At 37.3% G+C, this 24,338-nt stretch overlaps 1 protein-coding gene and 1 long non-coding RNA gene across 2 annotated transcripts in view; one reads left to right on the forward strand and one right to left on the reverse strand.

Annotated features, from left to right (window-relative positions):
- Positions 1-4,700: 4,700 nt before the first annotated feature.
- The window catches only part of AGBL3 (AGBL carboxypeptidase 3), a 58,467-nt gene continuing 38,829 nt past the window's right edge, over positions 4,701-24,338 (forward strand). The window contains exons 1-6 of the mRNA XM_088018518.1: positions 4,701-4,758; positions 5,662-5,722; positions 8,069-8,254; positions 15,834-15,941; positions 20,161-20,299; positions 21,674-22,453. Of these exons, the coding sequence (XP_087874644.1) occupies positions 4,702-4,758; positions 5,662-5,722; positions 8,069-8,254; positions 15,834-15,941; positions 20,161-20,299; positions 21,674-22,453 (1,331 nt within the window). The 5' untranslated portion in view covers position 4,701. The remainder of the gene's footprint in view (positions 4,759-5,661; positions 5,723-8,068; positions 8,255-15,833; positions 15,942-20,160; positions 20,300-21,673; positions 22,454-24,338) is intronic.
- LOC148162543 (uncharacterized) overlaps positions 19,253-24,338 on the reverse strand; it is a 62,709-nt gene continuing 57,623 nt past the window's right edge. Inside the window, exon 6 of the long non-coding RNA XR_015766783.1 lies at positions 19,253-23,897. This is a non-coding gene — a long non-coding RNA (uncharacterized LOC148162543). The remainder of the gene's footprint in view (positions 23,898-24,338) is intronic.

Consider the following 24,338-nt stretch of genomic DNA (forward strand, 5'->3'; position numbering starts at 1 on the left):
CATCGGGCTCCCTGCTCAGCGGGGAGCCTGCTTCTCCCTCTCCCCCTGCTTGTGTTCCCTCTCGCTGTGTCTCTCTCTGTCAGATAAATAAATAAAATCTTAAAAAAAAAAAACAACTCAAGGTTTCAACTTGGAAACAGTTTGAGAAGTTTGATCCTATAGCAGGACATTCTAGACCCACATAGTCTGAGGAAAGCCAAGATGGGTATACAAGAGGACCCCAGGACTCCTAGGACCTAGTATGGCTTCCTCAGCCAAACTGTGATGAGACCTCTACAGCCACATAACCACTAAATTCTGTGATGTCATAAATAACTCTGATTGCCCTAGTCACTGTATTTAAGTCTCTGCTCAACAAAGTCCAAGTGATATACTTACACAAAATAACTTACATTCCTAACACAACTTACATTTGGGCATGTTGCTAAAGTGAATTTTCCTCCTGATTCCCACACCAGTCATTGTGCTCTTTGGAGTATTGTTTTGGTTTTCCTTTTCCTCTTTTCTTACTCTTATTATAATGCCTATTATACTGCAGGCTTAGACTAAATAAATTCTCCCAAAAATAGGACAAGAGAAAGTTGCTGCTGAAGTAAAGTTGCCTTGTCAAGAAGCCAAAGCTGTGTATATAAGGAGTCTGTCCTGTGAACTGCTCAGATAAGATAATAGGGAAGGGAAACGAAAATTCAGATCGACAAAGTCCTTCGGAGAAACTTACTCCAGGCCTTACTTCCACTCTAACTTAAAGACAAAGAATTTCCACTATATACTACCATCTGAAATAGAGTAAGTTAAAAAAAAAAAAAGTTCAAAAGAAGCAGGTACTTAAGGAAACAACTTAAAATTTACTTAAGGAAATCCTAATGAAATTTTCCTAAAAATGATAGTTTTCCTCTTTACAGTTAAGCTTCACCTAAACAGTAAAATTCACAACCTAGTAAAATTCATAACCCGGTCTTCTCTCAGAGCCTTTGTACTTGCTGCTTTCCCCGCCTGGCAAGGTTTTCCTGGACATAAACATGGCTCATTCTTTTGCTTCTGTCTCTGCTCAAATGGCTCCTGGTCACAGAGGCTTCCCTGGACACCCTATCAAAAGAGGTACCCTGCAACACCTGATTCCTCAGTAGAGCATGCGACTCTTGATCTCAGGGTCATGACCTCAAGCCCCATGTTGGGTGTAGAGTTTACTTTAAAAAGGGGTGGGGGAGGCTCCTTGGTGGCTCAGTCAGGTTAAGCATCTCTTAGTTTCATCTCAGGTCATGATCTCAGGGTCTTGACTTTGAGACCCACATCAGGCTCTGCACTCAGCGCAGGGTCTGCTTTCCTCTCTCCCTCTCCCTCTGCCCCTTCCCTCCCCTCCTTTTAATAAATAAATAAATAAATCTTTAAAAAAGAGAGAGAGGGAGGGAATGAGCGCTACCCCTACCAAGGCCCACCCACCTGGAGTACTTCCCAGGCTCTTTATTTTTCTCTCCTTTATATCTCTCCATAGCAATTATCATCACCTGAATGGGTTTTTGGTTTTTTGTTGTTTTTCTTTTTTTCCCATTGGTTTGTCTGTCTTCTCCCATAACCTCCCTGAAGACTGTCTGGTTTCCTCCAATAGCCTTACAGGGGAACAATCCCTGACAAGTAGTAGGCATTCAATAAAAATTAGTTGAAATAATGAAAGAATAAATGATCATAATTTTCAAAATTTTGTTGAATTCCTATTTATGCACTAAAATAATTTTTCTCTATAGGAGTACTTGAAATATGATCATGCAAATATTTAGGCTAAAAATCATGAGACTTAAGCCCCAGCTCTGTCTTTGATTTCTTGTGTAATCTGGTTAGCTAATTTCTTGGAGCTTCTTCACCTTATGTATGATACCCTATGGGTTGCAACCCTGACTCTAAAATCCAACAGAAAAATAGATTCCATATTTAAATATTCTCTGTGCATGTCACCTTTGTGTTGCATATGTATGGCATAAAACAAGGTAGAGCTATCAAAGGCACCTGATGGGGTTCAGAATTAACATCCACAAAATGTGCCACTTGGCGTGCAGATTATTTGAAGCTGAAGACAATCTAGGCCCAAAGACTCAGGAAGAGCTTTTTATCTCCCCCTGAACTGCCTCTAAGAATTTAGAAAGAGTGCCTGACCCAGGAAAACAGCTATCACAGGAGAGAACTACAAAGAGTATGGGCTAGGTGTAGCAAGCCAGAAGGAGCTTGGTAAGGGCATGTTTTTGTTCAAATTCCTCTCTGTGTCCCCTGTCTCTGCATGGCATGGCATGGCAAAACATGTGTTTACCAAGCATTTGCTCTTCCCATCTTCCTGTGAATTGTCTTCCTTCCCTTTGAAGCCCCAGGCCCCACCTTCTCTTTAGTTCAGGGTATTATATGAGCCTCGATCTCCTGTCTTGGAGGCGCTCATGTCCCTGTGAGGTGTCCAAACATAAGAAATTAAACTTATTTTTCCCCTATGAATCTCATCAATTTAATGAATATACCAGCCAAAAGAACTCAGAAAGACAGAGTAAAAATTTTTCCTCCCATACACACCAAATGGCTAAAGACTTTTTTTCAGCTACACTTGGAAAGCTGTTTCAAATATAGTAAATTATCCACCAGACGTAAAAGCCCGGGGGAAATCAGGATGATTTCAGGAATAACGTCTTTAAGTCTCTTACGGACCAGAATGTCTAAGTCCGTGACAGGAAGAACGTATTTAATTAGATAAGACAATACATGTAAAGTGATTTACGTAGCGCCTCGGAAGGTAATAGGTGTTCAATACATTTGCTAACAATTATGATACTTAAAGAATCTCTGAGCTGATAAGAATTGAGTACTGTCACTCTACCAATTATTTAGAAGTCTCGTTTTCTGAATAAAGACGATTAGTCACACAATCGTGCAGAATGCCCCCCAGTGTGGGTACAAATAAAGACCAACAAAGCCCAAGTCTTAACCAGTAAGCTCTACTGCCTCCTCGGAGAAAGGACATGACAAAAAACCGACGTGCAGAACCTGAAGGACAAAGCCCTGCTCCCTCTTCCCCACTCCTAAATTTTCCCGCCAGGCCCCGCGCTCCACCCTAACGCTGCTGCGGATTCTCTCTGCCCCCAGCTCCTCAGCCCCTCGTTCCCGTCATCCCCTGGGCTCTCCCCTTCCTCGGCCGAAATCCCGCGTGGGCTCTTTTCCTCCGCGCTGGTCGCTCGGTGATTTCCTAGGACTGTCGGAAGTCTCGCGAGGGGCGGTCCCGTTGCCCTGGAAACGAGTGGCCTCGCCTCTTGCGGGGGGGTGGGGGGAAAGGGCGTGGTTGGGGCTGTTAAACTACAGCGGCGTTTCTTCCAGCTGCTAGACTGTAGGTGTCTCCGGTAGGACGGCTGCTCCCGGGAGGGAAGGGACGACTGGCCAGGCCAGAGGACTCGGGGCGGGGGCGAGGGCCCGGCCGAGGGCGTCGAGAGGGGAAAGACGTCGCAGACGGGACGCCCCCGCGGGAAGCGAGCGCGCCTGGAAGGCCGCGCGTTCCAGAAAATGAGCTGCTTCCCATACTGCCGCGTCCAGAAGTGAGGGTGGGAGGAACACCGTGCCGACACCACTTGTGGCTTAGAAGGCCTCAGTCCTCCCCACCTAGAAAGTGACCGTGCCTGCCCGCAGACCTGCCCGGCGCGGCTGGGCTTGGAAGCGTCTGCTTTTGCCTCTCCTGCCGCAGACGTGGAAGCTACCCAGGCAGCGCCCATTAGATAATCTGTGGGTGTGGCTTTCCTGAAGCCCAGGTTTTACATACAGCAGGTCAGCTGCTGGTGTGCCTCCTGTGTTCACGTAAGGAAATGGAATCAGGATTTATGCCAAGTTTTCCAAATTTAGAATTGTGGTGATCCTCAGATTGAGACTTAAGTCTCAATACTGGAGGGGTCTTCTCTCTTGCATTAGTAGTTACTTGCTCTGTGTAGAGAGGAGCATAAACCAATAGACTGGAAATTGGCAAATTCCTTTGGTCTCTCAAAAATAATAGAATCTTAGCAAGGAATTTCTGTTACTCCATTGTCTTAATAACCACTTGGGAGGATGCTTGCATGGGAGGAGTCGTGGTCATGGCCAATATAACCTTCTGATAGCTATTGAGATTTAAGTAATAATTGAATATTAGAACAGAGACAGTATCTACAGAATATTAACCAAAATATAAAGAGAAAAGTGTACTGTAGTCGTTTGAGCTTTTGGCCAATTGAAAATTAAGCAGAAAAAAATTTAAACTATGTTATTAGATTTCATTGCCCGAGTAAGTAACTATAATTTTTCTTTGATTCGTGATCTTTTTAAATGCCTCAGGATCATTCTGAACTTGCTATGCCCTGCGGTAATGTAAATACAGGATGTAAATGAGTTGGCTGTGTAGCCTGGAGATTTCTTTTTTCAATTAAATTATTTACTCGATTAGTCTTACTGTGATTTTTGTCTTTTTCATGGAAATGGAAAATTTCTTCAAATCTTTGAAGCTGAATGTTTAATTAGCTGTGTCCTAATTAATTTAGCTTTTAGAGAAACCTGTTGTCACTGTTAATTAAATACAATTGGATATATCTGGGGTTACTCATTTAATGTAATAAACACCTTCAAGTTAAACTGAAAACTGTCAAATAAGTTGCTTAGAAATTGTTTTACAGCCTACCTACATAATAAATTTCAAGTCAGATATTGGAAGAAATGCCAGAAGATTCAGAAAAGGAAGACTATTCAGACAGAACGATCAGTGATGAATCAGTATGTTTTTTTTTAACTTTATCCCACATAATTTCAGATAAAACTTGTAAATTCCTAGTAAAAATATTATAAAATCAGTTGGATGTAAAAATCAATTGATGTTTAAATCACTTGTCACTGAAGTTGGAAAATAATTTGAAAGCCAGGATACTACTATGTACAGTATGCCTTATCTAGAAAGAGAACCTATACTGATATTTTTGAGAAAATATTTTGGCTAAGATTCTTCTGAGTTTTACTTAACAGTGTGTATTAAATCATTACTAAAGTTTTATTTTTATAATTCATGTTCACTTACAAGTATTCTGTTATAATATGTATCATAATACTGGATCCCCTATGTTCTAAACCTGTGTATCACCATAATAGGTTTAATGTGGCTCTGATATAACTAAGGAAAGGACATGGAGGAAGAAAAAGGGAAAAACAAAATGCAGTATTTCAAAATAGTTTGGTTCTAGTACATATGAGAGATTTCCTTCAGATTTTAGTAAAATACAAATTATCAGGTATATAAGTTAAGGTCCCAAAATAAGCTCCCTAAAATAATATATCACTCTTTAAGTCCATGGCTTTCTGTGCTTTTCTTTTTCTTTTTGTTAACTTTATTGAAGTTTAAATTGTCTTGCCAGGTTTCCAAGAATTTTTAAACTGTATTCCCTCCGAACAGTCATTAATATGACCTTACCCAATGAAAGAAGGGGGATGAAAACTTGAAGGTTTCAGGATATTTGAAGTATTGGGCACTTTGAGAACAGTAGCCCATAATAATCCTTTGATTTTTTTTCATTCATTACAGAATAGAAAGAAGTGCTCAATTCTAAGTACTAAAATAGATGTAAAAATTTCTGGATGTGGAAACTGTTGGTTTTTTAAAAATATTTTAAAACTCTCCTGTTTTAGGATGAGGATAACTTCATGAAATTTGTAAACGAAGATAGCCACCGGTGTGCACTTTTAACAGGTTTGAACTTATCCATATATTCTCCTTTCTCTTTAGGATAAGACCTTGAGTATTCACTCAGGGTCAGTGAAAAATAAGAAAATGAAGAAACTAGAAAAAATTCAGATTGAATAGTATAGAAGTGTATTCTGATATTGGATAAGGAAAGAAAATGTATCCACTTTTATAAGAATATTTTGGAGCTCAAACTTTTAAGGTTTTAGGTAAACCTGATATTTAATGAAACTAAATAAAAGTAGTCATTGCTTTATAAAGGAATACACTTAACATAAGGATTTACATAGGCATTTCTTTAAATAGCTCTTTAAATTTACTGTATGACTCAAGTTATGGACACTGTTTTTGAAGTACATTTTTATTTAAATGGAGTTTGCCTGTATAGTTTCCTTAATAAAGTGATTCATTTGCAAATGTACATATATGTGGAATCTTGATGTATACTTGATTTGTTTTAAATGTATACATTTAGAGGTTTTTTTTAGTGTATATCTAAAATACTTCTTAGTATTCACATGTCTATCACAAGTAATCTGAAATTGAAGATAAGGATTTAATTTTTCTTCTTTCCTCTTTTTCTTTTTCTTTCTTTTTTTTTTTTTACCGTCATCCTAAAACAAATCTTTTGAGATACCTACTATTCTCAGTTTGGTATGTATCCTTCTAGACCTTTTTCTTTGCATTTACACACATATCTGTACCCATACTCATAGAAAATGTGTAGTACTAGTTTATGGACTTCTTGCCATCCTTTTTTTCTTTTTAAAATTTTGCCAATCTGTTGGAAGAAAGGAGGTGCCTCACTGTTTTCACTAACATTTCCTTTACTGCTGAAGAAATTAAGAATTATTTTATATGCTTGTCTATAGTCACTCTTATAATGAATCGCCTGTTCATAGTAATCCTTTTTTCATGTTGCTTCCATTATTTAGAATTATTTTGATGTTAAATTTATCATTTATCTGTGGCTCTTTATTTTTATATGTTTAAGCTTCCCTACCCCAGGGTCACCAATATAATCATCTAAGTTTAAATACTTTGAATTTTGGTATTTAATTTCTCTCTAATTTACATGTATGGATAGTATGAGATACGGATCTAATTTTATTTTCTAATTCATAGCTGCCTTGCCATTTTTGAGTCATACCGTAAATTAGACAAAATGTGGTCTGTTCACATAATGAAATATTAGATGCTTAGTAACAGTCTGTTGAATAACTGGATCTAAATAACAATCCTGAGAAGTAGTGAGGGAAGGTGTTATTATTCCTTATTCATATACAGTAAAATTTATGTTCAAAGAGGCCGCATTGGCCAAGCAAAATCGTATAGAAACAAAGTGGGAGAATAGAACTCAGTTTGTCTGACTCCTAGTCCAACTTGCTATATCTGCTACTGTACAAAAATAGCCCAAAACTAAATCTAGGTAAAAAGCCACGTTTCGGAGGTGGTAGAGCAAGAGGAGTCAGTGAAACAAATGGAGAACCAAGTATGTGAAAAGTAGGGAGAAAACCAGAAAGTGTAGCATCATAAAAGATAAGGTACATGAGCTTAGGGAGGGGAGATTATCCACATCAATTTGATGCCCCGCGGCTAGCCCATTGAAAGAGACAGGGCCTCTGCACTACCTACGAGGGGCAACCCCACTGTATTCTATGTGTATTATGCTCTTGGGGTTGTGTCACACAGTGACCCTAGGATGAGAACTAAGAAGAAGTTGTGACTGAGAGTTCACTAGCAACCTTTGAGGATATAGAGCTAGTAGGTGGTGAGGAATTATGGTCATGGGCTGTATTTAACCCATTGGACAAAGAGTTGCCTCAGTGTGTTTAAGTTTAGGAAGACTACAGTAGAGGTGCCTGGGTGGCTCAGTCAGTTAAGCATCTGACTTCAGCTCAGGTCATGATCCCAGGGTCGTGAGTCTCAGGGTCCTGGGATCCAGCCCTGCATCAGGCTCCATGCTCAGCAGGAGTCTGCTTGTCCATCTCCCTTTCCCTCTGTCCCTCCCCCAGCTCGTGCTATCTGTCTCTCAAATAAATAAAATCTCAAAACAAAACAAAAAACAGTTTGCTGGAAAAGCTGCAAGAAACAAATGTTTTTGGAGTAGCATTGAGAATTTAGCATAAATTAATAGTATCTGAGGTCAACAACTACTTTTTAGCTATTGTGAAGATCAGTTGTTACAAAATTTCAATAGTAAATTTATTTTTAAAATGGCATGAATTATAAAATGATATCCATAAATACAAATTAATGGTATTGGAAGGGAAAAAGGAGTATATTTAAAAATTATAGGAATTGGGGTTTTGCTGCTTATCACTCATGATTGTGTTTGAATCTTTTTTTCAGCTGACTCTATTAGTGACCCATTTTTCCCCCGAACTACCCAGATACTGTTGGAATATCAACTAGGGAGATGGGTGCCACGTCTTCGTGAACCACGAGATTTATATGGTGTCTCTTCTTCTGGTCCGCTGAGCCCTACACGGTGGCCGTACCACTGTGAGGTCATTGATGAAAAGGTCCAGCATATTGGTATGTTCTTAGCAGTTTTTGGAATTCAAATATTAGCAAACTTTGCCAACCTTAATTTTAATGAGGAGACTCATGGTGTTAGAATATTGCATTCCAACAGGAATATAACATGAGCTATATGGATCATTTAAAATTTTCTAGTGGCCACATTTTAAAAAGGAAAGAGAAACAAGTGAAATTTATTTCAAAAATATATTTTATTTAACCCAAATTTATCCAAAGTATTTTGCATTCTTTTTTTTATATGAAATCTGGTGTGCATTTACATTTGCATTTTAGCTCAGATCAGCCACATTTCAAGTGTTCAGAAGCCACATGTGCTTAAAAGGGGGACGTAAAACGTGTGCCAGAATTTTGTAATTCTGAACAATTCGAAATAACATGACTGTTCCAGTCACGTTCAAACTCTTACATAAAGTGAGGTCGTGGACAGAGGGTGTGCCAGATGGCTCTGCAGTCTTGCTCCTTTTTTCTCCATATCTCTTGCTCCCCACCTGCCCCCCCCGAATATCTTTTTTCTCCTCTGTGTATCTTTATCCTCTCTTTCTCCCTTTTTTTCCACTTCTCTTCCTCTCTTATTTTTTTTTTATCTTTGTGCCCCTTTGTCTTTTTTTCTCTCCTTCCCTCTTTCTGCTTCTTTCCCTTAATGTATGTTTTATGGACCCAAAGAGGACATATTTTAGTGAATATTTTTTTAAAGATTTTATTTATTTATTCATGAGAGAGAGAGAGAGAGAGAGAGAGGCAGAGGGAGAAGCAGGCTCCCAAGGAGCAGGGAGCCCGATGCAGGACTCGATCCCAGGATCCTGGGATCGTGACCTGAGCCGAAGGCAGACGCTTAACCATCTGAGCCACCCAGGCGCCCTTTAGTGAATATTTTTATGTTTCTGTATATGCAGTCCCAAATTTTGTTTTCATTCAGTGTTTTGCAGCCTTATCTTCCCAGTCCTCACACCTGAATAATAGAAACATTTCCATTATTCATTACCTCCTCACTGCCACTGTTTTTCACCTTGGGTTGATGATAGCACATCCATTATTGCCATTATGTAGAGATCTTATTAGACATTCACTGGTGAATAAAATTAAAAACTGGCTATAGTTACTGTAACTGTCTATACTTAACTATATCGCTTACTTAAATTAGATGCTACTTAGGCATTCGTTTTCTCTTTATATTATCTAGTGTATAGAGAAAGAGGGGAAGGGAGAAGTGCCTCTCTCTCTCTTTCCCCTTCTTCTCTCTCTCTCTCTCTCTCTCTCTATATATATATATATATATGTATGTATACACACACATATATATATACTTCAGAAGACTTCAAGTCAGAAGTTCTCAGCTGGGTGTTTATGCCCCCCTGGTCATATGGTCAAGTCAGGCTGTCTGATTCTGCCAAACGAAAAACCATCAGTAAACAAACTGCCCATGATGGGTACCAGGGGAGTTTCAGACTCTAAATAGCACATTATAAATCTTACTGTCCTTATCTTGGCCAGCTGTCAAAGCTAGATATCCAGACTTTCCCAGCTATAAAAATAGAGCTTTTCCAGTCAGCTATAAATGAACACTATCCTACACAACCATATATCTTGAAAGTCTTTCCATATGAGCTCATATATACCAATTTCTTTTTTAAATAAATTGGTTCATTAGATTTAACTCAGTGAATAAACAATACTTTAACTGGTGCCTTATCAATGAGTTTTAGATGTTTCCTGTCTTTGGCTCTGACAAACAGAACTTCATGAACATTCTTTTATATGTGTCCTTTGTGTGTGTGTGTGTGTGTGTGTGTGTCTAGTTTTAGAGTAAATTCCTGGAGTTTCTAGTTAAAAGGATACTGCCAAATTGTCCTTCAAAAGGAGCTGTAACAATGTATAGTCATAAGTTTGAGCGTGGTTGGTGGTCTTCAAGATTACCCTCAGGTTGAATGATTATAGAAGGACTAGAACCCAAAAAAAATTTACAAAAGCTGTTATACTCATGGTTATTGTATATTACATTGAAATGATACAGATTAAAATCAGCAAAGGTAAAAGGAACATAGAAGAGAGTCCAGGAGAGATCAGACACAAGCTTCCAGTTGTCCCCTCCCAGTGGAGTCTTATGGACAGTGTTTAATACTCCCAGCCATGAGGTGAGATAACACATATGAAGTATTGCCAATCAGGAAAGCTCATCCAAGCTTTGGGATCTATGGTTTCTTTTAGGGGCTGGTCATATCTCTATGGAGTCCTCATATGGCTGACCTTAGTTACTCAGTCTCTAGCTTTTCCTGTTAAAATTGATAGCATGTGGTGTAAGTCCCTCTACCATAAGTCACATTGTTGGCATAAATTATCTGGTATGACCCAAGTAGGCAGACAGACTCTCATCAAGCAGGATATTCCAAAGTCTGAGAAGTTATCTTCTAGGAGTTTAACAAGGGTGGAAGCTTTCTTGGTGTATACAGAGTTTGGACAACCCAGGCCTGCTGAGTTAATCCTTTACTACACAATGAGAGGGCCTATTTTCCCCATACACTCGTAAACACTGTTTAGTTTCTTGTCTGGTTTTCAACAGTCTGATATCATTTGTTTTATATATTTTGCATTTTAGTTTATATATTCTTTATTTATGAGTGACCTTGAACATCTTTACATATATATATTGACTGTTTTAGTTTTTATATTTATTTTATTATGGTAAGAGTACTTAACACGAGGTCTACCCTCAGATTTTTAAGCGTGCAATACAGTATTGTTAACTAGAGGCACAAAGTTGTTACAGAGCTTACTCGTCAGCATTATCGAAGCTTTAAATGTGTTGATTAGTAGCTCCCCATTTTCCCCTCCCACTTGCTTCTAGCAACCACTGTTCCACTTTCTGATTCTATGAGTTTGACTATTTTAGATACTTTATATAAGTGGAATCATGTAGTATTTGTCCTTCTGTACTGATTTCATTCAGCATGATGTCCTCGGTTCATCCATGTTGTTGCATATTGCAAGATTTCCTTTTTTTAAACTGAAAAATATTTCTCTCCCTCTCTCCCTCCCTCCCTCTCCGTGTGTGTGTGTGTGTGTGTGTGTGTAGCACATTCTCTTTTTATCATTTATCCATTGGTGGACATTCAGATTGTTTCCACATCTTAGCTATTGTGAATAGTACTGCAGTGAATGTGGGAGTGCTAATATCTAATATATCTTCAAGATCCTCATTTCAGTTCTTTTGCGTAAATACCCAGTGGTTGGATGGCTGGATAATGTGGTAGTTCTATTTTTAATTTTTTGAGGAACTTCTACACTGCTTTCCACAGTGGTTGTACTATTTTTTATTCCCACCAACAGTGTACAGGGGTTCCAGTTTCTCCACTTCCTTGCCAACACTTGTCTTTTGTGTTTTGGATAATGGCCATCATAATAGGTGTGAAATGATACCTCCCTGTGGCTTTGATTTTCATTTCCCTGAAGCTCAGTGGTGTTAACAATGCAATCCCTATCAAAATCCCAGTGGTGTTTTCGGAGAAATAAAAAACAACTCTAAAAGTCAGATGGAACACAAAAGGCCACAGATAGCCAAATCAATCTTCAGAAAGAAGAACAAAGCTGGAGACATCACACTTTTTGATTTCAAAATGTATTACAAAGCTAGAGTAGTCAGAACAGTATGGTACTGGCATAAAGACAGACATGAGACGCCACTGGAACAGAATAGAGAGCCCAGAAATAAATCCATGTGTATATAGTCAGCTGATCTTTGAAAAGACTACCAAGAACATACAATGATCCCTTCAACAAATGTTGAGAAAATTGGATATCCACATGCAAAAGAATGAAGATGGACCCCTGCCATCTTACACCATATTAAAAAAAAAAAATCAAAATGGCTAATGGATTAAAGACTTAAACATAAGACCTGAATCTGTAAAACTCCTAGAAGAAAATATATGGGAAAAGCTTCATGACCTTGCTATTGTTGATGATATCATGGATATGACACCAAAAGTACAGACAGCAAAAGCAAAAATAGACCAAGTGGGACTACATCAAACTAAAAAGCTCTGTGTGGCAAAGGAAACAATTAGCACAGTTCAAAAGCAATGTATGAGACAGGAAAATATTGGCAAACTGCATATATGATAAGGGGTTAATCTCTCAAATTCATGAAGAATTTCTATAACTCAGTAACAAAAACAGTCATAACTAAATTTAAAAACAGGCTGAGGACTTGAATAGGCATTTCTCCAGAGAAGGTATACAAGTGGCCAACAGGTGTGTTTATTGGCTTTTTATATCAACTGATAAAATCCTTTGCCCATTTTATTATTGGTTGTACTTTTTGTTTCTTCTTGATCTGTAAGTGTTCTCTATGTAGTCAGAAGATCGGCTTACTGTGTCATATGTTGCATAATTTTTTTTCAGTTTGTCATTTGCCTTTTGTCTTTAGCATGCAGCAATTTATAACTTTTATGTAATCACTTTATCATTTTTCTGTGGCTTCCGGGTTTTGAAGTTCTCATGTTTCTCTCTTTTTTTTAAGATTTTATTTATTTATTTGACAGAGACACAGTGAGAGAGGGAACACGAGCAGGGGGAGTGGGAGAGGGAGAAGCAGGCTTCCCGTGGAGCAGGGAGCCCGATGCGGGGCTCGGTCCCGCTGGGATCATGACCTGAGCCGAAGGCAGACGCTTACTGACTGAGCCACCCAGGCGCCCCTCATGTTTCTCTTAGTTCTATTCAAGTTGTATTTTTTTTGTGATTAAAGTTTTCACCCATCAGCAATCCATTCTGATGCAAGAAGCAAGCTCTCAATCCAGTTCTGTTAACCATCTAGCCAGTTGTTTAAAAAATTGTTAAATTATTTTCTGTAAACTGATTGGAAATGCCACAATTATAAATGCGAAACTTCTAGGTCTAATTTTGAATTTTACTCTATTCCATTAACTTGTCTATTCATATGATGGCATGAATTTTAAAGCTTAAAGCTTTAAAATAAATTTTATGTGATAAACTTAGTTCACACCATTACTTTATTCTTTTTAAAAATTTTCCATTTTCTAGGCTACTTTTGCCAAGACATTTCTCTAAAGATAAACATGGCCAATAAACACATGAAAAGATATTCAGCATCTCTAGTCATCTGGGAAATGCAGATAAATACCACTTTACACCCACTGGAATAACTAGAATCAAAATCTGGTAACACGTGTTGATGGGAAATTAAACATATGCCCCCCTAAAAGCTTATATGTAAATGTTAATATAGTACCATTATTCTAATAGCCAAAAGGAAACAATCCAGATATCCATCAGTGGATGAGTACTGTTTCATGGAAATCAGAGGAGACTACATTTTACATTTTAACTTCAACTCAGCAGTAAGCAATGATGATAGTGTGGAGCATAACCTGCTGATGGCTGTATACATTGGTTGACAGCTTTGCATTGTCCACTAAAATTGAAGCCATGTATGTCCTAAAATTTAGTATTCCTACCTCAGGATCTATAACCAAGAGAAATGTGGGCACATGTGTTCCAAGGAACATGTATAAAGCTTTTCATAGAACCATTGTTCATAATGGCCTCAACCTGAAACAACCTGAATGCCCATTATAAATAGAAGTGGATAAATAGATTGTAGCATTTTTATGTAATAACATATTCTATGGCAATAAAAAACAAATTACAGCAACATGCCACAAGATGGATTGATTTCACAAATATGTGAAAAAAGAGAAGACTATGTATTATGTAATTCAACTTACGTAAGTACAAAAATTGGCAAAACAAAGCTATAGTTTCATATCAATACTTATGTAGATATATTTATGCACATGTATGAATACTCAGATTATAAAATTATAAAGGCAGTTGAAGCAATTATGTTATGGTAAGGTTAACGGTTATAGTTCAAGGGGAAGGAGGAACAAGTGATTAGAAGGGGGTATGAGTGGGGCATCTGAGGGGCTGGCAATGTAATAGATCTTGATCTAAATGCTATATGCTTTGTAATAAAGCACAGAGCTATACTTCTTTGGTTTTGTATTTCTCATAAGTACAGTTCCTCATAAACATTTTGTTTAAACATTTGGTTTATTTCTGACCATGTGAGTTATGGGTAGAATGAGCACAAATAATTGGCAAAACAGTGTTTCAGAATAGAATCTGGAAATAGACTAGCACATTTAAGACCAAATTATTTTTAATAAAGTCACCAGAGCAATCCGGTGGGGATAAGTCTTTTTAATAATTGGTGCTGTAACAACCTAGTGTCCATGTAGAGGAAAAATAAACCTTGACCTCTGCCCCTCTCAGCACACACAAAATTAATTCAAGATAGATCACAGGACTAAACATAAAAATTCATAATGCTCCTTGAAGAAAACAGGACAATATCTTCATAATCATAGGATAAAAACAGTTCTAGAGAGGACCCAGAAAGAAAAAAGAATGAAAATAAGTTTAACTTCATCAAAATTTTAAATTTCTCACCAAAAGACACAATTAATGAAAAGGCAAGCCGCAGTCTGATATTCCCAGCACATATCTGATGAAGAATTTGTATGCAAACTATAGGAAGAATTCCTACAAACCAATAATAAAAAGAAAACTAATTAAAAATGGGCAAAAGAGTTGAACAGACATTGCTCAAAGGAAGACATATAATGGCTAATGTGCAAAAGTGTTAAACATGGGAAAGGAAAATGAAAATCACAGATACCACTTTACACTAGAATGGCAAAATTTTTAAAAATTTTAAAGGCTGAAAGCTCCAAATATTAGAATGTAGAACAACTGGAACTCTTATTTTATTAGCTTGCTTTTTATTTATCTTTTTGGTTATGTTAGTCACACAGTACATCAATAGTTTTTGATGTAGTGTTCCATGATTCATTGTTTGCGTATAACACCCAGTGCTCCATGCAGTACGTGCCCTCCTTAATACCCATCACCAGGCTAACCCATTTCCCGCCCCCCCAAAAAATCCCTCTGAGTCCACAACTGGAACTCTTAATGCATTGTTGGTATGAATGTAAAATTGTACAACCACTCTGAGAAAAGGTTCAGCAATTTTTCTTTTTAATAAAAGAAAATATTACAACTATGTATTTGTTAGAACTCATTGAACATACAATTCAGATCTGTACATTGCATTATATATAATATGTAAATTTTACTAAATTTAAAAAACAGCCACAATTCTTCATCCCTGTATCTTCACCCTTTGTAATGTCATCTTGCGTTCCCTTCTATCAAGAGGTGTCCTCTTTTCCCCACCCCTTGAAATGGGATGGTCTGTGACTTGCTTTAGCAAAACCAGTTATGGCATAAGCAATAGCATGTCAGTGTTGACCGAGGTCTCAAAAGTCTTTGTGTACTTCTGCTTTCTCTTAAACCCTGCCCAGCCCCCATGGAACAATCCATAGCTAGCTTGCTGGATAGTTGAAAGAGAGAAAGCCTGGATAGTTAAGCCCTGCATAAAACACTAAAGTTTAACCTAGATACACCAACGAATGACTTGAAAATATACAATAAAAATTTCCCGTTTTATTTTGAAGTAGTATTCAAATAAAGTTTTCTCTTTTTTTTTTTCCAGATTGGACTCCTTCTTATCTTGAGCCAGTGTACACCCCAACAGGCCTAGAGATGGAACCCCTTTATCCAAACTCCAAGGAAGATACTGTAGTTTATCTAGCTGAAGATGGTGGGTACCTAATGAGACACATTGCTATAAAATATAATTTGGTACCTAGATTCATCCCTTAGTTACATTTGTTTTGCTGTTTATAATGGAAACTGCACATTACCAGGAAGTCCCTGTCTCCATCAAGCTGTTTGGTTACAGACTGATTCAAATGTGGATTTAGTGCTAATTATGTTCTTGAAGGTGTACTGCACTTTATGTAAAGTTACTTTAAAATGTATTGCCCACTACAATGGAGGGTTATATTTAGAAGGAATTATGCTTCATATCAGTTTTCAAAGATAAATCCAGTGGAGTGTTCTACAACTATTATTGCCTCTCTGTTGATAGGTCACATTCATGAAATCTTTCAGATGATTTTCTTTTTATTTCATGCCAGTTTGATACTTTCTTGAGACTGCATCTTTAAAAGGGGGAAATACCCCACACTGTAAGTAACATCTAAGATGATATCTCAGGAAAGTGTTCTTAACAGTCAGGATCAATATTTGTACTTTGAGAACTCTAGTAATGCAAAATCTCATATCTGCTTTATGATAGAATGCAAATAATCAAACATAGATGTCTCAGCCTATATCCTAAACTGTGTTGCTCCTAAAGCACCATTGTAAGGAAGTATGGGACTCCTGCACAATTAAAGGGCTGGCAAAACAGAAAAATTTACAAGGATTGTTTCCTATACAGTAAACAATTGTAGAAATCATATACTCACATATTTTATAACAACAAAGGTAAAGACAAGCATCTCTGATTTTTTTTAATTTAATTTCAAATATTTGCATGGCTAACCTGCCTTAGAACTTCCACACACAACTTAAATAAGATCTGATAAAATATTAAAATAGTTAAGGTGAGTCAGTCAGGGTCTTGTCAAGAACTGGATGGCATACTTGGAGTAATTTAAGAAAGTTTAATGAAAGTATCACTTACCAACGTGTTGATAGAATTAAGGGAGACTAACAAGGGGTGGTAAAGCAACCTAGGACTGTCAACAGAGCAAAATCATTGTTTCTTCTAGTCCTGAAAGAGTAAGAAGACAAAATGGTTTCCAGATCTGTAGCTGTAGGAGAGGGAAGTCCCTAAATAACTGGGGGAAAAAAATTCTGGGGTCATATTTTTTTCTTCTAGAGATTTTTTTTAAAGATTTACTTATTTATTTTAGAAAGAGAGTGTGTGTGCACAAGTTGGGGGAGGGGCAGAGAGAGAGGGAAAGCAGACTGCCTGCTGAGAGGGGGGCCCAACACAGGGCTCAATCTCAGGACCCTGAGACCATGACCCGAGCTGAAACCAAGAGTCAGACACTTAACTGATTGAGCCACACAGGGGCCCCTCAAGATTTTTTTCTTTAAAGATGTTGTGCCATTGTCTTGTGACATCTGTTGTCTTTAATAAAAAGACAACCATAATTTTTATCATTGTTCCCTATATGTGTGATGTGTCTTTTTTTCTCTGGGTGTTTTTAGCAATTGGACTATGATCTGCCTAGATTTGGATACCTTTATATTTATGCTGCTTGATGTTTGCTAACTTCTTGGGTCCATAGGTTAATAGAGTTGGGGTTTTTTTCCCCAAATTTGAGAACTTTTCAGCCATTATTTCTTCCCTTATTTTTTCTATATTATTCATTCTCTTCTATCCTTTGGAATTCCAATTACACATATGCTGGATTTCTAGCTATGTTCCACATGTCAGTGGATCTTTATTTTTTTTTCCTTCTCTGTCCTTGAGTTTGGATTAATTGTATTTATTTGTTTTTAAGTTCACTGAGTCTTTCTTTTGCAATATTCAATTTTTCTTAAACCCATCTAATCTTTAATTTCAATTATTGTATTTTTTATTTCTAGAATTTTTCTTAAACAACAACTAAAATTTATTTAGTGCTTACTATGTGTCAGGCATGGGTCTAAACACTGAGACACTTTATGTATTATCTTTTAGTCCTTTAAAAATGTCATCCTATTGGCTTTTGACCTCTATTGTTTCTAATGAGAAGTCAGTAGTAATTCCTATCATGGTTCTCCTGTTTGTGATGTGTTTGCTTTCTCTGGCTGCTTTTATTTATTATCTTTATCTTCTTTTTTTTTTTTATTCTATATATTTTATTTTTTAAATTTGTTTTTAATTTAAATTCAGTTAATTCACATGTAATTAAGTGTTACTGGCTTCAAAGGTAGAGGTCAGTATTTATCAGTCTTCTATAATACCCAGTGCTCATTATATCACATGCCCTCCTTAATGTCTATCACCTTGTTACCCCACCCCCACACTCCCCTCCGCTCCAGCAACCCTTGGTTTGTTTCCTATTATTAAGAGTCTCTTATGGTTTGTCTCCCTCTCTGGTTTCGTCTTGTTTCATTCTTTCCTCTCTTCCCCTATGATCCTGTGTTTTGTTTCTTAAATTCTGTATATCAGTGAGATCATGATAATTGTCTTTCTCTGATTGACTTATTTCGCTTAGCATAATCCCCTCTAGTTCCATCCATGTCATTGAAAATGGCGAGATTTCATTTTTTTTATTCCTGAGTACTATTCCATTATATATATATATACCACATCTTCTTTATCCATTCATCTGTTGATGGACATTTGGGCTTTTTCCATAATTTGGCTGTTGTAGACATTGCTGCTATAAACACTGGGCTGTAGGTGCCCCATCGGATCACTACATTTGTATCTTTGGGGTAAATACCCAGTAGTGCAATTGCTGGGTCATAGGGTAGCTCCATTTTCAACTTTTTGAGGAAACTCCATACTGTTTTCCAGAGTGGCTGCACCAGCTTGCATTCCCACCAACAGTGTAAGAGGGTTCCCCTTTCTCTGCATCCTCGCCAATATCTGTTGTATTTTTAGAATTTTCGTTTGGTTCTTTTTTGTAGTTTGGGTTTTTTTTTGAGATTACTTTATCTGCTTATTCATTATCTGTATCTTTTCCTTTAAGTCTTTAAATATATATATTCAATTCAATTCTGTGTGTGTGTGTGTGAGACCATGGATCACATTTTTCCTGCTTTTCTTCATGCTTCATAATTTTTTCCTAATCATATGCAGGACATTGTGAAAGATAGGTCATAGGGGTCTGTATTATGTTCTTTTCAAAAATTGTGCTGAATTTTGTTCTGGTAGGCAGTTAAATTGCTGGCAGATCATTTTGCTTCTTTCAGCTTTGGTTTTATTTTTTTATTTTATTTATTTGAGAGAGAGAACACAAACAGGGGGAGCAGCAGAGGGAGAGGGAGAAGCAGCCCCCCTCCCCAAGTGGGGAGCCTGACATGGAGGTCGATCCCAGGGCCCTGAGATCATGACCTGAGCCGAAGGCAGATGCTTAACGAACTGAGCCACCCAGGCACTCTGGTTTTATTTATTTTTTTAATAAGGGCAGGTCTATTTTCATTTTGTGTTAGTCATTTAGTCCTAGGTCATTGTCCTTGCCCTTGGATGTGGTACTTATACCAAATATGCAGCCTTTTTGGAGTCATGATTGAATGCCTGAGATACTCAATGAAGTCTTTCCATTCTGGATGCTTTCAAATTACAATATACTCTATCTAGAATGGCATATCTGATACCTCAGCCCCACAGTTAATACTCTCTTATCTTACTGAGTCTTATCCTGTGCTTCTGTAGCCAAACCCTCAGCCAGGGACTGGGAAACCATGGTGTAGACTGTTGAGGCCCTTCATCTATGTAGCTTTCTTCTCCCTGGTGTCTTGCCTCATACATTTCAGCAGCCACAAGCAACAGTCTTGCCGCCTCAGCTCAATAAAACTGCCCTACTACTATTCTTAAGTGCCACCTTCTTAAGATGTAGTCAGACAGTATTGCCAGGAAGAAAGCCAAGGTTAGACATGGACTTACTTCATGTATTTTTTTTTTCAAACGTTCTGTATAGTCCTAGTCTATATGTTATCCAGATGCATGAAAACAGCTCATTTTCTTTGGTCCAGCTTTATAGTTACTTATAGTGAAAGGGCAAATTCAGGACCCATTACTCCATAATAATCAGAAGCAGTATAAATATTTTTAATGTGAGAAATACATGAATTTATTTTGGGCATTGCTTTTCTAGTCTGAATACTCTTAGATTTTCTTATTTCAACAAATCTGTGTGTCAAATTACTTAAAGATTTAAAATCCTTAGTGACACTTCAATTATACTTTATGCAGAATAATCTGTATACTTTAGACATGGTTTGATATTATGGTCTTCTTCTGTCATCAGCTTACAAGGAGCCCTGTTTTGTGTATTCCCGAGTAGGGGGCAACCGAACACCTCTGAAGCAACCTGTGGATAACTATGACAATACTTTGACGTTTGAAGCCAGATTTGAGAGTGGAAATCTACAGAAGGTAGTCAAAGTGTAGGTTTTAATTATTTTTATTTGAGGAGCTAGACCTTCAGCTATTTATTACTTTTGGTATTAGGTACATTAAAGTTTTAGTATTCATAAATGAACTGCAATTCCTTGAGGTATGATGCCAATTAGAGATGATTATGAAGGGGGTATGAAAGGTGCACATTATGGATTCAAATACTCTGAACTTAAGTCAAACAGGTTTCTGTACTGTACATTTTTTTTAAAGATTTTATTTATTTGGCAGAGAGAGACACACAGAGAGAGGGAACACAAGCAGGGGGAGTGGGAGAGGGAGAAGCAGGCTTCCCGCCGAGCAGGGAGCCCGACGTGGGGCTCGATCCCATGACCCTGAAATCATGACCTGAGCCGAAGGCAGATGCTTAACGACTGAGCCACCCAGGCACCCCTGTACTGTACATTTTTAATATGCCAATATGAATTATAGAGACACATGCACACTGCTTCTCAAACTTTTTAATGGAATAATACTTGGGATGAATATTCTGTAAAACATGTTTGGGAACATGCATGCTATCCAAGGGCATTCTTTAAAAAATGTTTACTATAAAAAAATTTAAGTATGGAGAATAATACAGTTCTCCATTAACCATCACATACCCATCACCTAGATGCAACAGCTATGGTTTTGCATTATTCACCTATTCGTAGGCCACTGTTGATAACACACACATACACACAAAGGAAGTACATAGTGCTGATGGAATAGAAGGTTACTTGGTAAAGAAAAAGTCACAATTAACCCAGTAAGACTGTGTGTGTATATGTGTATAAAACAAACGTACCAGTAAAATAATTTTTACCTTTAAGTATCCTCAGTGACTAAGTATGGGGAATGCAAATAGTTATCAAATACAGTCCTCGAAGAGTTTCAAATTTTTTAATGTATGTGGTTGTATTAATTTATGTTTTAAACCTTTCTAAGTGATAGTATTTCAGATCCCTAGAGTTTGAATCTAATAGAAAGCAGGAATATATATCTGAAGTAAAAAAAGGAACATCGGACTTTAATTCAGTTTTAGGAGCTCTTTAATCATTTCTTCTATAGGAAATATAATTGGGTTGAAATATACAATTTTTTATCAAATGCCCATTTTAATGTGCTCTCTTGAATTACAAAAAAATAAAAAGGCTTTAGAGAATTAGCATAGAAGCAGTTTCAGATCCAATAAAAGAGAAAATTTCAAAACTTTTATCTTTTACAATTGCTCGCTATTGGATGCTGCCTAAATAAACAGCTTCAGAAAAAAAGGCTTTCTGTGAATAGGTAAAAGTAAAATAATTTTCCTTATTTAATTTGAACTTGAATGTCATTTTTACATTTTTATGTGCTTTTCTTTCCTTCCTTCTGTGTATTAGAGCAGAATATGAATACCAGTTGACCGTGCGCCCTGACCTCTTCACAAATAAACACACCCAGTGGTACTATTTCCAAGTCGCTAATACCCAAGCAGGAATAGTCTACAGATTCACTATAATCAATTTCACTAAGCCTGCTAGTCTTTACAGTCGGGGTATGCGCCCACTCTTTTATTCTGAAAAAGAAGCCAAGGCTCATAATATTGGCTGGCAGAGAATAGGAGACCAAATCAAGTATTACAGGAACAACCAGGGACAAGAGGGGTGCCATTATTTCTCTCTTACATGGACATTTCAATTTCCACACAACAAAGACACCTGCTACTTTGCTCACTGCTATCCATATACTTACACCAACCTGCAAGAATATCTTTCTACTATCAGTCATGACTCAGTACGGTCAAAGTTTTGCAAAATACGCGTCTTGTGCCACACAATTGCTAGGAACATGGTGTATGTTTTAACAATCACTACTCCCTTGAAGAGCACTGACTCAAGAAAGCGAAAGGCTGTGATTTTGACTGCAAGGGTACATCCAGGAGAAACCAACAGCTCTTGGATCATGAAAGGCTTCCTAGATTATATTTTAGGAGACTCAAGTGATGCGCAGTTGCTTCGGGACACTTTCATCTTCAAGGTGGTACCCATGCTGAATCCAGATGGTGTGATTGTGGGAAATTACCGTTGTTCCTTAGCTGGACGAGATTTAAACCGCAATTATACATCTCTCCTGAAGGAATCATTTCCTTCTGTTTGGTATACCCGGAACATGATCCGTAGGTAAAATAAGCCTCAAATTACCTCTCTGCTTATTTAGTAAACTTGGTAGTGAGATTTTTGCTCCCACCACCCCATTCATTTTACTCTTGCTTTTAAGATAGCTTAACTGATAGTTTAACTATAGCTACTTAATTTTTTCCCCATTCTTTCTACTTTTCTTTCTGGCATTATGCCACTGGATTCACTAGCCTTTTCTTAAATAATGAATAAATTTCTAGAACATTTTAATGGCTTTGTGAAACTAATAGTTAAATTTGCTTATCCCAAATGTGGTTTCTTGCTAAAGCTAAAGGTAACACTGATGTTTAGTTTGGGATGCTTGAATCTCTTACATGTGAAAATTAATTCTATCTCACAGGGCCTCCTGGCAATATGTTGATCATACATTGCTCTATGATGAGCCTTTTTTTATTAAGTTTTTAATTTTAATTCCAGTATGGTTAACATACAATGTTATATTAGTTTCAGATGTGCAATATAGTGACTCACCAATTCTGTACATTACTCAGTGCTCATCATGATAAGTGTACTCTTTATTATGATAAGTCTTCTGACTATCAGGATACATAGTTATTAAAATAAAACTGATGAATTATAGTGTTATTTCCCCCCAGAAAAAAAACTGAATAGCTTTAAATTTTCTAAAGAATCCAGATCAGTAAATGCACATAATATTTAAATATTTGTTGAACGGGTGAATTCTTTAATAGATTCAGGTGATAACAATCAGAAATTGGCATGTGCTAGAGCAAAAAGATTTAGAGTCACAGAACCCCATTCCAAGTCCAAAGCCCCTTAACCTTTTTGGCTAAGAGTGTGGAGTGGAGTTAAAATATCAGATTGGAATCCTGCTATATCATCTACTAACTGTGTGACCTTGAGCAATTTAAAAACAAATCTAAACCTCAATTTTCTCATCTATAAAATGGTAATAATACTAAACTCATAAGCAGGAGGATTAAATGAGAATATTATTAATAAAGTGCCCAGAATAAAATATGGAGCATTGAAAGCTCTAAATGTATTCAGTGTTAGCTCAGATATAAAAAGAAAAAAAGGTTGTTGATGAATCAGGTATAGATGTAAAAACTCGTTGTAAACTCTTTAGGATTATTCAAATATTTACAACAAGTACTATTATAGAGGGTGTCTGGGTCCTGATCCCACTTTGTTACCAGGGTCCCTAGTGCAAGTACAAGGACCCTGTTTCAGGGCTGAGGCCCTCAAGGATACCTCCAGTCACTCGAAGTTGCTGAGAGGCTTCAGAAGCACCAAGAAGCATAGCCCCAACCATCTCAGTTCAGCCTCCACTTTCACTTCCACGTTAATTCTTTTATCTGCTTAGGCACAGAAGGAGTGAAGTGCAGATCCCCTCAAAAAGGACTGAAAATTCTTTGTTTTCATACCCCTCAAAGATGTGGACTCCAGGATTCCCTGTAGTTATCTGAGAAATGTTAAGTGATAAAAGATTAAAAAAAAAAAAAAACCCACCATGACTTCCTTATTTTTCTGGGGATGGCAAACAACCAAAAGAGAGTGAAGTGCAATGTGGTATCCTGGATTGGATTCTGGGACAGAAAAGACATTAGTGGCAAAACTAATGAAATCCAAATAAGGTTGGGAGTTTAGTTACTAGTGGTGTACCAATGTTGGTTTCTTCATTTTTGACACTGTACCATGGTTATGTAATTTGTTCACATTAGGGGAAGCTGGGTGAGGGGTCTATGGAAACATTCTACTATTTTTGCAAATTTCGTGTAATCTAAAATTATTCCAAAATGTAAAATACATATAAAAGAAAGGAAGCTGATTAGAATATCTATAATATCTACTTAGTGCTCTTTGACTTTAAGGGTCCCTGGTCCAACACAAGATGGATTATAGG

This window comes from Eumetopias jubatus, unplaced genomic scaffold (assembly GCF_037043125.1).
Source record: "Eumetopias jubatus isolate StellerSeaLion01/CBP00866 unplaced genomic scaffold, mEumJub1_p1.0 scaffold_14, whole genome shotgun sequence".
Lineage (NCBI taxonomy): Eukaryota > Metazoa > Chordata > Mammalia > Carnivora > Otariidae > Eumetopias > Eumetopias jubatus.